General features: G+C 33.2%; 2 protein-coding genes across 2 annotated transcripts; both read right to left on the reverse strand.

Annotated features, from left to right (window-relative positions):
• Positions 455 to 2,066, reverse strand: LOC104746634 (putative F-box/FBD/LRR-repeat protein At4g13965). Its single transcript, XM_019229917.1, has 4 exons — positions 2,036 to 2,066; positions 1,070 to 1,946; positions 839 to 973; positions 455 to 739 (listed from the first exon to the last, which is right to left on the reverse strand). The coding sequence occupies exons 1-4, from the start codon at positions 2,044 to 2,046 to the stop codon at positions 455 to 457; spliced, it is 1,308 nt and encodes a 435-aa protein (XP_019085462.1). The 5' UTR covers positions 2,047 to 2,066.
• LOC109125024 (UDP-glycosyltransferase 84A4-like) lies at positions 11,115 to 12,728 on the reverse strand. Its single transcript, XM_019234115.1, has one exon. It carries the CDS (start codon positions 12,576 to 12,578, stop codon positions 11,154 to 11,156), a length of 1,425 nt encoding a protein of 474 aa, XP_019089660.1. The 5' UTR covers positions 12,579 to 12,728; the 3' UTR covers positions 11,115 to 11,153.

Here is a 16,994-nt window from a genome sequence, read left to right on the forward strand (position 1 = left end):
TTTTTTTTCCAAATCCACCCAAATAACTAGGTGGAGACCAAGGATTTCAATCTCTATATTTATAAGTAAAACATATTTTCAAATCCATCCAAATCCAATATGAAATCAAATCCATACTCAAATCTTTAATAATGAATAAGGGGTGATTTTAATTAGGATTTAGAATTCATAGATCCAATAACACAGAATTTTAATAAAGATTTTAAAATGAATGATTGAATAACACATGATTTAACTTGGATTTCTAAATCCATTAAAATCAAGGATCCAATAACCCCCCTAGGTTTGCAAGCTAGAATACTAATATATAAAATATAAAGGGGAAATGTTAAGATGGTTTAATACTATATATTTGTCAAATCAACTAAACATTCAAAAAAACCCCAAAGTTTATAACTACCACTAAATATAAAAGTTTCAGAGTAAGAGTTAACTTTGACAACATACAATTCCCTCAATATATAAAGTTCCATCGGAATACAAGCTGACATGAATTTGAAGCCTTTTTCACACTCTCCAACTCCTCAACCATCTTAACTTTCTGTTTCGCTTCCAGGCGTTTATTGAAGGAAAAAGTTGCTTTCTTCAAATAAATTGCGTTCTTTAGGATATATTTCGTCACCTCTTTTCCATTCTCTTGCGAGTAGTAGTCTTCATACATAAATGTCTCGAGATGGAGTAACAAACATTCAGGAACATTCTTTGGCTGATTCCAGCTTCCCAAAGGTTGTTGTTGTGACTGACACAAACGACGAGAAAACACAAAGTATATATATGATCATAAAACCCCAAATTGAGTTGGATTTGCTAAATTAATATGAATTTACTATATGCTTACACCGACAAGCTTGAGGACTTGTAAATTAGGAGAAGTATTGAGCATGAGCGTTAGTAGATTCCACCAGTTAACTCTATATGTAGGCATCTCCAAATACACCAACTGATAAAATATAATTCCAGTAGGAATTGTACTCTATACATATGAAAGCAATATTAGTAGAGGAACAATTAATGTGATAACAACTAAAATCAACTAAAGAATAATAATAAATAAATAAAAAAAACTTACTTCCAAGGCTGATAGCTCCAAGGAAAGATGTTTGAGTGAACTTAGTGATCCCAAGATGTTCGCATCATAGATGAAAATGGTTGCTTTAACCAACTCTGGTGCGTTCTCGATCAGACAAGACTCAAGTGCTTTAAACCCTTTCATCTTCAAGTAATTCAAAGAAGGGGCATTTATCACATAGTCCCCACTAGGTCTATCAGTGTAATTATAAATTGATAGTCTCTGTAAGGATGGCACCGCAATAGTGAAAGTCTTCACTCTGCTTAATGAATATCGATACACCACCAAGTTTTCAAGATTAGGACAGCCAGCGAAAAGGTTAACAACTGATTCATTGTCTTTGAAGTCCACATCATGAAGCTGCAGAGTTCTAAGGGATTTCAGACAATATGAAGAAGGGACATCCATAAAAATCGAATACTTGAGTTCCAAGGTCTCTAGTGTTTCACAGTTATACAAGCACTTGGGAAATCTTAACGGTTCAAGTTGAATTTGAACATCCAGTACCAGCTTACGCAAATTGCGGGCAAATGCAATCCCAGTCAATTTTCTAACTTGTTTTTCATTTAATCTATTTAAAGAAATTGACAGATGCAAACTCTGTAGAACCGGAGCCTTGTGTGAAAGCAAAGCCTTACGAACATTCTTTGAAAATGTCCCGGGTTCATGGCTGTGATAGTAATAACCGTAAGAATCAAACATGAGTTTAGGCAGCATTCTCCAATGAGACTGCCATTGTTTAGATAAAACACTTGTGGCTATGGCAACTTTTGTAGGAAGCAGAGACAATATCTCCGAAATCAAAGCTTCAGGCAACTCACTGATCCTGTCCTCATTCCCAACATCTTGGTTTCTAATACTCTCACCATCTCTTTTGCTGCCAAACAACATAGCAAAAGACAATAGTCGGCTTTGATGTTATGGAGATTATAATTACGGAATCCTAAAGCATTAAAAGAAACTAACCATCGTTTCATTGGTCAAGCTTGAATAGAAGAGTTCTCTGTATCGGCTATTTAACGCTTTTTCGACCTCCAAAACGCAGACGATGCTTGTCGTATTCGATTGCGGTAGATAGCAGAGGTGATAGAAGAAGAAACTAGACGGCAGAGGTGACAGAGTTTATACGGCGTACGTTAGGGTTATGGTTTTGGAGGTAGAGGTTGCGGCTGTCGGGGAGGAGGTTTTGTTTTCTTTTTATTACACTTTTGCGCTAGTTTTTTTTTTTTTTTTTTTTTTTTTTTTTTTTTTTTTTTTTTTTTTTTTTTTTTTTTTTTTTTTTNAGAGTTGTTGTTGGAAGATAACAAATGCTGGGTCTTGGCGTTTACAGGTGCCTTCTGTGCAGCAGTTCACTTGATAGAGGTGTCAAGTCACGCTAAACACTTGAAGGTGATTGCATATAAGATGATAGATTCAGTGAGAGAGCTTGTGGAAAGAGGAATGGAAGTTGAGCTTGTGAGGAGAGCTTTCATAGATATGGAACGAATTGTGGAGAGACAGTTTGACTGTTACACTAGTAATGACTACAGATTCGTTAAGGGTATGGTTTGGAGGCTCTATGCAATCAAAGGCATGAGCGAGGAGAGTAAAGCTGTGTTGTGGAGAATCAATGTGATTCTGGAGAAAGTGCAGGAAGTGAAAGTGCTCCCAAAGAGTGAGCTTGATTGGTTGAACAAACCTGAGACTTTAGACAATTGAGTTTTTTTTTTTTTTTTTTTTTTTTTTTTCTTTTATATGGTAACAATTTCATAGAAGTGAAAATCGTTTTTTTTAATCGGGAAAAACGGAAATAAAAAGAATTATAGAAGAAGTAAATGTTTCTAGTAATCAACAATTATTAATCAAAATTTGTATGGACTTTTTTTTTTAAACAGGAGAAATTACTAATTTAAAAAAAAATCAAAATTTTGTTTTTAAAAAAAGTATAGTATACATTCAAATTAAATGGCTACAATTTTTGTATACTTTTAAGTATGTATTTTTCGTATTTTAATGTAACTATATGAGTCCTACTATTTTTACAAATTTAATTAGATATTAACTTTTTTAATACTGATTTTGAAATATTTATAACAGTAGATGTTACCAAAAAAGTGCGTTCTTTTAAAATAACAAATAATGTTAATTTATTTTGTGAATTTAGAATGAAATCTATAATAGTATAGATGTAACGAGAGTCATTTGCTAAAATGTGTCTCGAGCTTTCTACCAACTATACCTACACATCTTTTTCAATAATGTTTTTCCTATTAACATATAGGGGATAAGTATCAAAATTATTCTAGATATGCATATTTTAAAAAAAAATTAGCATTTTTTCACATATCATATTTCAGAGTTAAGAAAAATTATTCATTAAGAAAAATAATGTAATCAACGTCTAAAAGTAATCTTGGAAATAACTATTTTATTTCGAAATAGTTATACTGTTATGGTATAAATAAATTATTAGACACAAAGAAGTTTGGATTACATTAACAACATAAAATAGTTAGTTATTGACCAACTTATCTACAAACAAATCTTCATCCACCTCCAAGTCTTTTATCTCAGCCCCAGCGCATTTTCTCTAACTGACTCTAACGGTGGCCTCAAGCAGTCCCTCAACAATCCCATTCTACAGAACAACCCTCTCTTAAGCCCAATGTTGAATTTCACTCCAGTCTTGAAAACGTTGATCATGTACATATCATATGATTCCTTTATGGCTAAAACAAAGAAAAATTATCTTCTATACCACTTTCCAAATTAAAGCTATCCAAATCTACCACTTCTTCTAATATAATATATTATTTTACCTTTATATTTGATTATTTTCACAATATTTCACTGGTCTAAAATATTGTACAGAACAACCCTCTCTTAAGCCCAATGTTGAGTTTCACTCTAGTCTTGAAAACGTTGATCATGTACATATCATATGATTCCCTTATGGCTAAAACAAAGAAAAATTATCTTCTATACCACTTTCCAAATTAAAGCTATCCAAATCTACCATTTCTTCTAATATAATATATTATTTTATCTTTATATTTGATTATTTTCATAATTTTTTTAAATAATTAAGAGATTATGAGCCTAAGTCCGTACAATATTTTAGACCAGTAATCAGAGTATTTTATATGGCTTTCTTCTAAAAATTACTCGAACCAACAACTTCTAAACTTTGGTTGAAAATCTTTACCAGTTGATCTATTGACACTTGCAAGTGACAAGTATCTTTTCCTCTCTTTATTGTTTACGAAACCTAGACCGAGAGGTTTGAGCACGCCGTACGTACCATGCATATCGTAATGATATCTAAGTGCTTAACCTTAATTGGATCCGCACTTACGTATGAGATAATATTTGTAAAACAAACTTAAGATACATTTTAAGGCATGATTGGATTAAACGCAACAGTTACGGGAGTGTGTGAAAGCGAGCATTTGCAGTTTGAAGCCTGATTCAGCGGTTTTAAAATGGGTGCGCTTAGAAACCTAAGACCGGTTAGTCAGCGAGTACAACAATACAGATGCTGAACAAATTATTATCAAAACAAATGCAATTTATAATTATAAAGCTTTATAAACACCAAAAACTATATTTATGAAAAATAGAAAAATCAAAAATGAATAATAATGATTAGATAATTATTCAAAAATTAGAAAAATAATTTTTATAGTGAAATAAAAATAATTATTCATCTTAGAAAATTAAAGTTAGAGAATGATTAGTTTCTAAGAATTATAGTGAATACAAATAATTAATGGTACAAAAATATATTTAGCATTAATATTTATATCTCTACATCTTGATGAAATAGAAGGATAATAGTAATAATCTTGACTTAAACTATCTAATTTAATAATCTTGATGAAATTGCAAATTTTAGTATTCAGTACTTACAAAAATATATATAATTCAATAACAACTGATCTAACCTGCTGTTATGTCATAATCTGTTTGATTTGCAGGTCTATTTGGTGTAAGAGGAGTAGTCACTCCACCTGTACGGAAATCATGTAAGTCTTGATCATTCTCAATATGTTTAAAAGGTAATCAGCAGCAATTATTTGATTATATACTCAAATAGTTAATTTAGTTTAAGATAATCCTATCTAGTACTTACTTTCTTGAGACGCTTGATTTGTCCATGTCTTTCCGAATGGACTTGGAGAAGTTGGTCTTCTAATATTATGGCTTTGCATTATGAGCAAATTGTAATTCATATTTGCTTTGCAGTGTTGTTCCTTCATTGCATATAGTGGATACGTTGTCGTTTGATGATTGTCCCGATTATAACTGTGGGGTGCTTGTAATATCGGACAAAACCCTCTTAAACACAGAATTAACCAACACAGGAGTTTTCATTGTATTTTCTTGTTCTTCTGTGAGTAGGTTATGGGTATTAGACTTCTCTGTAGACCTTATCCTTTTAGAAGTCTTAGGTACTTTCTCGACTTGTCTATCCTTTGGTTCTTTTCTCTTTTTTCATGATGATGATTCCTGTTAGACAATAGAATTTTAAACAATGGACAATGTTTTAAATGTATAGTGAAAAAGACATAACTTGTTAGGCAGATTATAGCAAGATATGCATATAATGGTGTATTCAGCTTTAAAATATGTACCTGGTGGAATGATTAGTTTCTCAACAGTTTGTATACAATCACAGGTAGTAATGGTTGCAGGGTTGTATGTGGAAACAAATGAGGAACACACTAATACCACCTTGACGATATTTTTGGGATACTGTGGTTAATTTACTGGTAGCCATATTCGGAGGATATCTTAAAGATCTTATAATGGGAACCTCTTTCCACCATTTTCGCAATAATCATTTGTTAACTCGTTTTTAGATTGAATAATTCCTTTTTTTTCCAAATTTTTCCAAGTCGAGGGTCATATATAATCTATTTTCAAATAACGTCTGTATTTTTTTAACATACATGTGTGATCAATCTTAACTTTGGATTATTTAACTATTGTAGGATTGCAGAATGGGTGCGATGAGGATAGTAAGGTGTTTGATCATCAAGTATATTTGATAAGTGATGGTACTGTTTTTATGAGGTATATTATCTACCCTGTTATTTTATAATTAAGATGAATTTCACGTGAAAGAAAATAAAGATTAGATTTATAAATTAATTTGAAAAGCCATCATAAAGCATCCGCTTTAAGAAAATTCAAGTACTCAAAAATAGTTAAACTGAAAATAAGACCTTAAAAAAAACACTTTTTAGGTGGAATCTATATAGTAACTATAACAATATAATTACTCCACACACACACCCAATTTATTCAAATAAAATAGACTAAAAAAACATGTTTCTATATCGCTACTCCTTTTGATCCACCACAGCTCCCATGAAATCCTACTCCTTTAACGCAACAATCTTTTCAATCTTAATTTTCTTCATCATGATTTTCTTTAGTTCTTCAGAATCATGTGCTTCATTGTCAGCCACAGCTTGTATTTTTTGCATGAGATTGGTACCATCAGCAACCTTCTGATCGTGATCTATAATCTCTTGGTCGCTACTTCCCTTGGTTTTTTTTTGGTTTGTCGATGACTGATTTCTTTCGTCACTCGAGTCTTCCTTTCGTTTTGATGAAGGAGTAGCCACCAAATTCATTGTGCTGTCTGATTTCTCTTCACTATTAGTAAGCTTTAAAACCTGGAATCAAATTCAATATAACGATTATTCCCACAACTGTTTTTCAAAAAAATTTGCAAAGTAAAATTATTGAACTTGAGTTAATCACATAGCTACCTGGTCTGTAGAACTAACTGTAGATAGTTCCATTGGGCATTGTGAATGTGTAGCAGACAAATCATCATCGAAGGTGTGATAAGGTAAAACTTCTTCTACTTTGTACTCATCATTGCTTCTAGTTATATTGTCTTTCCCGATTGAGATGACAAAATGATATTTTTGACCTATTAGTTTTTTAAGTACATCCAGTAGATAACATGGGTCTTCTATCTGAAATTTTAAACACTCATCTTAATATAGTGTTTTAATTAGGAACCAATATTAAGATAATAAATTTAGATGTTGAGTAAATCAGTATTATACCTCAGGCCCGCAGCTTTCCATGAGTTCAGAGACTTCTTGCCCAATGATTTCCTTCTCAGAACTATCAAATAAGAATATCTTCGCTTGTCCTGTGCTATCCTTTATTAGCAAATGTAGCCAGTATCTGCATAAATTCTAATGTTTAGTTTGTTATGAATTTAAGAACTTATACAGGATATCTAAAGCATTACAAAGCAATCACCTTAAAACAACTTCTGTCATTTCTAGCCTGCATTTTTGACACCAGTAGACTTGTTTCTTGTCGGTAGAAATAGAGGCTTTCTTTCCTACCTTTTTTTTTGCAGCTCACATGACAGTAGTAATACCATGACCAGTCAGTGTCAAATCCCAGGATTGAACACTTGATGCGAACATTTTCAGGCTGTTGTACAGATTAGTATACATAAACACATGTAGAATAAACGATTGATGAAATAAAATCCTAACCTCATAAGATTCCATCAGCTCCGTGTTCTCAACGGAAGCAGACTTGCCATTTGATCAGTTATTTCCAGGATTGAAATCTCGGTTTAGGTCCCAAAATGGATAAGGCAAGACCATCCGATGGTAACCTGAGATATAGTTAGGCTGCAAATGGTTGATTAAAATTGAAAAAATGGGTTGAACAAAATTGGGTTGAATAATATTCAACTCATTCATCTCCAAAATAGTGGATGAACAAGCTAAACATTTTTGCTGTAGGATTAGTTTATTTTTTCAACTTTTTAAGATGAACAGGCTGAATAGTTTTTTCCAACCTCTCCAACCTTTTCAATGCAAATGGTGAAAATTGGTTGAATATTTTTTTTTCAATCTGTTCAATCTCTTCAACAGTGCAACCATTTGCAACCTTAGTTAGTGTTACAGCATCTATTTAATGATAGGACCACATATTTGTAATGATATCAATTCTTACAGGTTTTTGAAATCCACTGCCTCGGGTATGTCTGGGTTAAACCAAACATCATATGCATCAAAAGAAGAAGCAACACTCCTAACACCTGTTTCAAATAATACTTACATCTTGATCGGCCAAAACCATCTCAAATGACATTCCAACATCTTTGGAATAATTAGTCCAAGTATGCAGTATCTTTGCCCGAATACACCATGAATTTTTGTAGGGTTTCAGATGGTTTAACATTGTGAACTGAAAAACCATCGTCATTTTTTTTTTGTGTTTAGGTATATGAATATGAGTGAGGTATTTTTTGTGAGAGGTGATTTGTATTATTTATATTAGCAGTTTTGAAGATTATTCCCTCATTCTTAATTTAACTGTTAGATTAAGATATTAGGAATCACGATTAATTGTTAATATTTGCTTAGATTTTATTCTTTTTTTATGCTTACCAGTATTTTTTCTGTGGACAATTAATTCAGAATATTCTGTTTATTGTTTTTGTAATCGACGTGATGTACCAATTAAATATTTGGAGAATATATTTTCGTGTAAAAGAGAATTAAGATTATTATATTAGTCTTGTATAACAATTACATGGGTGTAATCTAACAGTTACACGGGTTACACCTAACATATATATTGTAACAAATGAATATCAATTTTTTTATAATCCATTTGTAACCTATTATTAAAATTATATAGTTTACAAATTTGAAGTCGTGTACTTCTGTTTTATTAAATAGGGGATGCTTTAGTAGAAAATAATGACATGAGTCAATTTTATCAAAAATATCAATCAAGAGGATTTTAAAATACAAATCTAAAACCTCGATATGTTATATGTACATACAAGAGTTTAGGGTTTAGGGGAGGGTCTAGATAGAGTTTCAACACATGGCTAGCCAAGAGCTTAATTTTTTTAAAGTTCTAGCTTGATGAAATGAATCTTGAAAGTTTATGCTTCCATGTTTTTAAATTTATTTTTGCCATGAGACCATTTCCGCTTCATGAAAATGTTGTTGCCTTGTGATGGAAGGCACATACGTTTCCTGGTAAAGAAAATAAGTTAACTTACCGGGACAGCCCACATAGGGATCAGGGATGGTGTCTTCATAAAATGAGAAACTGAGATCAGTAAACATGTTTGGTCCGATGTAGAGAGATGAAAAGGTTCGATGTTGAGAACAATTTCAATGAGACCGAGGACTACACATGATGTCAGATTTGACCTTGAAAATGACATTCCAGTTACACAGATTTTTATTAATATCATTTCCTCTGATTCTCAATAGTTGATTTTCTAAAGTTTTCTCACAAGTTAAAAAACAGTTAATGATTACTAGTATACATATTCTATCAGTTACAAATTAGATGTGTTTCAAAAGTTAAAAAAAAAATTCTGTAAATACAAATATTTTTAACCAACACATCTACTGAATTTTATGCAAAATTGAAATTAATTAAATAGAAATGCATTCAAAATTAGAAAATCATTATGTAAAGAACGATAAATATGGCTGCAAACAACATTAAGCTTGACTGGTTCTCCCGCTAGCTCCCGCAAACGCTGCGTTTGCGTTTGCGGGCGATTGCTAGCGTTTGGGACCAATCACACAAATCGCTCCCAATCGCTCCCAGTCGCTCCTAATCACTCCCAACAGCTGAATTCCAAAAGCTGGTTCCCGCAAGCGTTTGCGGTTGCGGGCGTTTGCGTTTCAAAATTTCTTTTTTTTTTTTGAGAAAAAACTTGAAACAGATCAATGATAATAAAATATATTTTTTATATATTTTTTACCTAACTATTTTATTCATTAAGGATGAGAGAAAATGAAGTACGGATACGATTGAAAATATTAAAAAAATAAACAATTGGAAGAAAATAATATTTCAATTAACAATAATCCAGAAAACTTGATGTAAATTTAATGGCACATCACACATAAGTTCAAAAAAATCTAAATAAATATGACGTTTCATCAGAATTTTAAGAAAATAAGATTATTTGCGAAAAATAAAAACAAATCACGAGTGACTCTTCTCAACTCTCGTTTGATCATTACTACCGATGCAAATACTGCCCCACAGAACTTATTGAGTGTGTGAGATTTAAGAAAAAAGATCTACGATCTAAAACATATGTTTAGTCATTTATCAAATTACTTGATTAAAGTTTTGGTAAAAAGCCAAATGCATAAAGTAATAAGTATTTCATTATGAAATTTATTTATTTTTTTAATAATTATTTTAGTATTTTAATGAATTTTAACTATAAATCAAGTTTAATAAAGTTTTTGATATTTTAAAACATTTATATAANGACGTTTCATCATAATTTTAAGAAAATAAGATTATTTGCGAAAAATAAAAACAAATCACGAGTGACTCTTCTCAACTCTCGTTTGATCATTACTACCGATGCAAATACTGCCCCACAGAACTTATTGAGTGTGTGAGATTTAAGAAAAAAGATCTACGATCTAAAACATATGTTTAGTCATTTATCAAATTACTTGATTAAAGTTTTGGTAAAAAGCCAAATGCATAAAGTAATAAGTATTTCATTATGAAATTTATTTATTTTTTTAATAATTATTTTAGTATTTTAATGAATTTTAACTATAAATCAAGTTTAATAAAGTTTTTGATATTTTAAAACATTTATATAATTATATATCACATTTATTATGTTCCAGCAGCTATTGCACCCGCTGGTCAACCAGTCGTAAACCTCCCGCAAACGCACCAATTTTAAACCGCTAAACCAATCGTTCAAAACGCTTAATAACGCTTGAAATCGCAATCGTCCGCTTCCGCAATCTCCCGCAACCGCAACCGCAACCGCAGCGTTTGAACCAGTCAGGCCCTAAAACGACACGTTATTAATGTTTGGCATAATCTTTACGTTAACCAACTTGTCAAGGTATAAGTTTTTTCAAAATATTGTGCTCTTAAATTTGTTTATCATATCACCTCTTGAGAACACTTCTAAATTGTCTGATTCTTTTGCAATCTCAAATTCTAAGTTCATCCACTTTGCTCATAAACATATTTTGATAATGACTAGTTTCATGTTAGCTGATCCAAAGATATTAATTATTAATGTTTGGCATAATCTTTACATAATTACATCAACCAACTTGTCAACAAACTTTTGAAAGTTCCTCTCAGATGATCCTCCGTATGCCACGGCAGACTCCGCCGCCTCCTTCCACCTCCGAGCGTTTTCTCTCAGCTCCACCGCCTTCTCTCCAACTGTGGCCTCAAGCAGTCGCTTAGTTACCTCTTCCCTTAAAACAATCCTCTTCTCAGCCTCTCCACGGCTGAGTCTCAATCCTGTTTTGAAAACATCAATCATGTACACTGCGTTTGTCACCTGATCTCCCCACTGCGGGAAACAAATCACGGGAACTCCTGAAGTTAAAGCCTCCATGGTTGAGTTCCACCCGCAGTGACTTAAGAAGCAAGCAACCGCAGGATGAGCCAACACCTTCTCTTGTGGACACCATTCCACGATCTTCCCTTTCTCTTCAAGCTCTCGAGGCAAAACTTGTGGTTCTTGGGATAAGGCTTCTAAGGGAGGCCGCACGACCCATAAGCATGACAACCCGGAGTGTATAATGCCGTGCGCAATCTCCTCGATCTGTTCTTGCGTCAAGTAAGCCAGTGTCCCAAAGGAGACGTATACGACAGAGGATGGTTCTTTGGAGTCAAGCCACTCTATGGAGTCACTGGCTGGCTCGGAAATGTCTCCTTTGATGTCAGAGCTTATGGATTTAGCCACCGTAAAAAGCGGACCTATGGGGTTGAAGATGACTTGAGGGCAGATCTGGGACATGTGGTCAATAGTGTCTCTTTCTAGCTCTTCAAAAGTGTCAATGAGAACAGAGAAAGGTTTGTGAAGTCGCTTGATCTGTTCTAAAAGGATACCACCCAAACTGGGATGCGGAGAGGAAGGATGAAGAAAGCTAGGGATCTCGTCATGCTTCAACACTAATGGATTGAAAGGGATTTCAGTGGTGATCTCCGGTTCGGTTTCCGTTGGAAACTTAACTAACTGGTAGTGGTGGTAGTAATAAGCGGCGAGGCAAGCACAAGACTGGACCCATAGAACAGCCGAAGGGATTTGAAGCTCCTCGGCTACGTCACACACCCATGGGACAAAAGCGTTATTTATGAGACATTTCACTGGTTGCTTCTCATATTTCTTGACCAGGTTCTTGATCTCTCTTTTTCCGGCAACTTCAAGCGATTTTAATAACATATCAAGGCCTTCGTAAACAAATCCGTCGTCGAAGAACTCAAACCGGAGGAAACCTAAACCGACTGGTTTGAGCACGCCGTCTTGAATCTTGTTGGCTTCACGCATCTTCTTCCCCAATGGCTCCTCTGTGGTGACAAAGGTGACTATTAAACCTTTAGAGGCTATGAGCTTTCCGAGACGAAGAAGAGGGTTTATGTGACCTTGGCCTGGGAATGATACGAGCATCACATGGGTTAGCGACGATCCCATCTCCATCTCCATCTCCATCTCCATTTCCATTTTTTTTTTTTTTTGTAACTAAGACAAATTAGATTACTGTTGCCTTCTTAACACTATTTCCATGTTGGACTTATTATATTTATGGAAGGTTGGGTAGAGACCTGTCAGCGGCTTACTATTTTTTCTAAGTAGAATATTGATATCCTTTTTATGTGCATGTTTCTTAAATTTTTGTCGATTTTATAGTATTAGGATAATTTTTATCATTGTAGAAAATTTAATCATATAGGACAAAGTTATTAAAAAAAGAATGATAAAATTAGTAAATGCGTTCATATGAAGAAAAAAAAAACCATTATAAAAAGTAATGCGATGCCTAAATAATTCAAAACGAAAAAAATTGAGGACAACAAACTATTTTAATAACTTTATTACAACGTATGCTTATTGAACTATGATGGACTCAATTTTTAACAAGCTGAAGCTAAGACTAAATTTACATTAGGTAAACTTAAGATATGGTGTACACTAAACCTTGGTTAATGCATAGATCGAGCGAGCCATTAAGTGTATTAAAAAGTTGAAAAAATATCCTAGAGGAAACTTTTTTTAAAAAAAGAGACGTGTGAGAAAACAAAAGAAAAGCTAGAAAGAGAAAATGTTTAATAACAAATAAACTTATACGTGCGGAGATCACCTACTTGATTTAATTTTCAACGATTTACCTACTCTGATTATAATGGTATTCGAAATACCACGAGATTAGTTTCTTCATAGTCTCCTAATAAAATATATAATAAGAACTCTAGAGATAATGTGAACGGTTGAACAAAACCCAAAAATTAACAAGTTTGGATCAAAACACGTGATTATGAATAATTTGATAGAACTGTTGATCAGATCACTCATTATTTTTGTCGTTAACTCCCTGAGCTATCCCACAAAAATCAACTTTCCAAGAATCGACAGTATGCATATTTTATTGAGGTGAAGGTATTATTCGGAATATGAAATCCCATTTGAGATCTAATCCGAATTATTTTGATGTGATATTCATGAATCCGATCTAATTCGATTCGAGACTTAATCGTATTACCTTAAAAAATATTATTGAGATTCGGATTTGAATCGGTATAACATGATTTTAAAAGTTTAGATTTCTGGATCCGGGTATTTATCAATTAAATATAAATATAAAATATGTAAAGTTTCTAAAATAATAATTTCGTCAAAAATGATGTCTCCATCTCTTTTTCTAAATGGGCAGAGAAATGTTTCGGAAAGAATGGTACACACTATCGAGAATTCAGATATATGTTTATGGATATTGGATCGACTTAGTCATATATATGACATTAAAAAATTAATGCGACTTGTTTTGCAGCCAATGAAGTAATCATTTGTCTATTCGACATTTGATCGGACATCATTTTGGTCGGAAAGCACTACATGCATGTGGACGTCCTCATATATATATGAATGTATTCATTATCTTTCCGGCTTCCGCATACCAAAATACTAGGTTGTTTGCCAAAGATCCAAAGAGTGACTCGTAGACTTGGTTTGTGACAAAAAAAAGATCCAACTATAGTTGGTGAAAAAGAAGATATTAATCATTTTTTTTTTCAAACGACATGCTTCCAGTTTCAAATACTTAAGGGATATGACAGAGGTGCGAGGTGTCATGTATCCAGTTTTAAATGATTACAATTAAAAAAAAATACCAAAAAAATGTTGCTGGATTGATTTTGTCAATCTTATGACAAGTCAAGCTCAAGTGTTTTAAATCTCCCAATTTTTAACTGAAAATAGAACCAGTTTTTTTTTAAAAAAAAAATCAGTTCATCAAAAAAACCCTGTCAGATTTTAAATAATTCATTTCTTATCTGAATGGTCAAAATAATATTTCTTGCCTAAGTCCTTAAAAACATACGAACCGAAAACTGTCGACAAAAAAAAAACCTGAAAAGAAATAAGAAATCGTAAACATCCTAGGTTTATAAACCAAACCGATTGTATCATCTTTTTCTTTTTCACATGGCTCCTTGTTAATTTTTGAAGAGTACACCTAGGGTGTTCCCACAGGTCGTGGCAATCATCAAGAATGTTTTCCATTGTGTATAAAGAATACATATTCGAAGAAACATATGCACAATTATTTAGGATATCAATAAATATCACTAGATGGAATAAAATTGTGAGATATAAGAAAAAATTTGGTATTTTACAAGTAAATTATGGTGGAGACATTCTAGGAGGCATAGGTGGTGGTTGCAAAATATCAGCCTTGTTAGCAAACAATATGCAGTACAAAAGAGTTTAAGAAACTGACATGAATATCCCATATCATATTAAGGAGATCTCTTAAAGATTACAGAGCCATTAATCCAACACAAACTTTGTAATCATATCTCTATTATATTATTTAAGTAACCCTTTAAACAAATAACCTTCTCCCATGTGGTATATTACACAAAATGCCACTATAATTAATTACCAAATATAATAATCTCATTTTAATATTAATTTGTTGTAACCAGAAATTTTTTTTTTATTAATATAGTTATTAAAAGAAAAAAATTCACGTAAATATTAATATAGTTATTTTTTAGTGTTTATTAATTGTTTTCTTTTTATTTTTTAAGTCAAAAAATCTTATAAACTCAGAAAAAATCTTGAGCAATAAATATTTACGTGAAAATATTATACATATTTTAACAAAAATATTTTAGAAAAATAAAAAATATTTAATGAAATTATACCCCAATATTTTTGAAATTATTTAATGAAATTATTCTAACAGATTTTGTAACATCCGCGAACCGGATTATGCTGTTTTGGTAGGAGTGTCGATCGACACCCTTGTGGCATCGATCGACACCACTATTTCTGGGTTCGTCGGGTTTGTTTTAATTCGCGATTTTGGTTTGGTTGGTTTGGTTTAGTTAACTAAACCGAATATATAAGTGGAGAAGTGAAAAATTAAGGGTTTTAGGGTGTCTGGTCGCCGTTTGCAGAGATAGAGAGAGAGGAGAGAGCCTATTGTGGTGTGAAGGAGATTAAAGGAGAAAGAGCAGAATCGTTAGGGTTTGGGAGGAAATAGTTTCGGCGTATCAAATCATTCTCAAAGGTAATGAAATTTGGTAGGTTTATTCCCAAGTCTTTCATCGTCATTCTCCTTTTTACAGAAGTAGTTTTGGATTTAAACTCGATGAGTTATTGGCAGTTTCGTGAGTCACGTTTTCTCAGACGCGAGTTGGAACCATTGGGGATTGTAATTGAGATCGTGGTTTCGTCTGGTTCCTGATCGTGCTGAAATTTTGTGGGAAGCTGCGTGACGTCTAGGGATAGCTTTTCACCGGAGCGATTTGGTAGTTAACGGTTGGTTTTCATTTTAGGGTTTCGTCTATGAGACTGCTCTTTTCTGATGTTTCTGTCCAGTTTTGCTATAAGTCGTTTTTGGTTGTGTGGCTTGTTGTAGGGCGTTTCTGGGCTGTTTCAGACGTTAGGAGGGTCTCAACTGGTTGTATTGGTTGTTATAATCAGTTGATAAGGTGAGTGCATGACCATGGCTTATCTAAGCCTGAGAATCCTTTGTTTGCTTGATTTGTTGTGTTTTGTGGTGTTGTTCTTGCTTGTGGTGGTTGTGTTATGGTTATTATAGGTTCCTGAGGCTTTTGGGAGAGTTTGGGACAAATTGTAGGCGGATTGAAACGGAGGTTCGTCGTTCGGATTCGTGCAGTTCGCGTCTGCGAAGGGAGTGTCGATCGACACCAGTTAGGTGTCGGTCGACACCATGTTTGGCCAGTGTCGATCGACACCTCTCTGGTGTCGGTCGACACCAAGTTGCTTGTTTCGTGATTTTTCCTGGTTTGTTTGTGTTTGGTTGTCATTTGTTAAGCATTGGTTTCTCAGTTGCTTGTGTGTATAGCCCAGTAGATGGGAGGATTGCCTCACTAAGTATTTGTGATAATACTTACGCATCTCAATTGTTGTTTGTGGTGTGCAGGTTTGTGACGTGGAATCATGGCAATGAGGAGGAGGATGATCTAGGGTCTCGTTTGTGTGTTATTGGATTTGTTGGTTATGTTGTTGGAACCTTGGTTAGTGTTATGTTAGGTTGCCGGATAGAATGGTTAGGAATGTTATTGTATTGATGATGTTGTTGGTTTTGNGTATGGTTGGTATGTTTCCGATGTGTGTACTGGTTGTTATTGGTTTAATGAGGAGTTGTGGTTTGGGTTGGTTTAATTTAGTAGTATAGGCTGCATAATTGTTTACATTGTATTTAATTGTTAAAAAAAAAAAAGGGTCGGGTTGTTTCAGATTTCATTTACTATTTCAGAAATCTTTGGAAACAGTAATAAACTATTTAGAACAATTATAAAACTTAATTTTATTTATAAAACTAAGATTAAATATGTGCATCCCTAAATTTTTTAATAATGACATACATATTTTAAAACTAAGATACAA

This window comes from Camelina sativa, chromosome 2 (genome assembly GCF_000633955.1).
Source record: "Camelina sativa cultivar DH55 chromosome 2, Cs, whole genome shotgun sequence".
Classification (NCBI taxonomy): domain Eukaryota; kingdom Viridiplantae; phylum Streptophyta; class Magnoliopsida; order Brassicales; family Brassicaceae; genus Camelina; species Camelina sativa.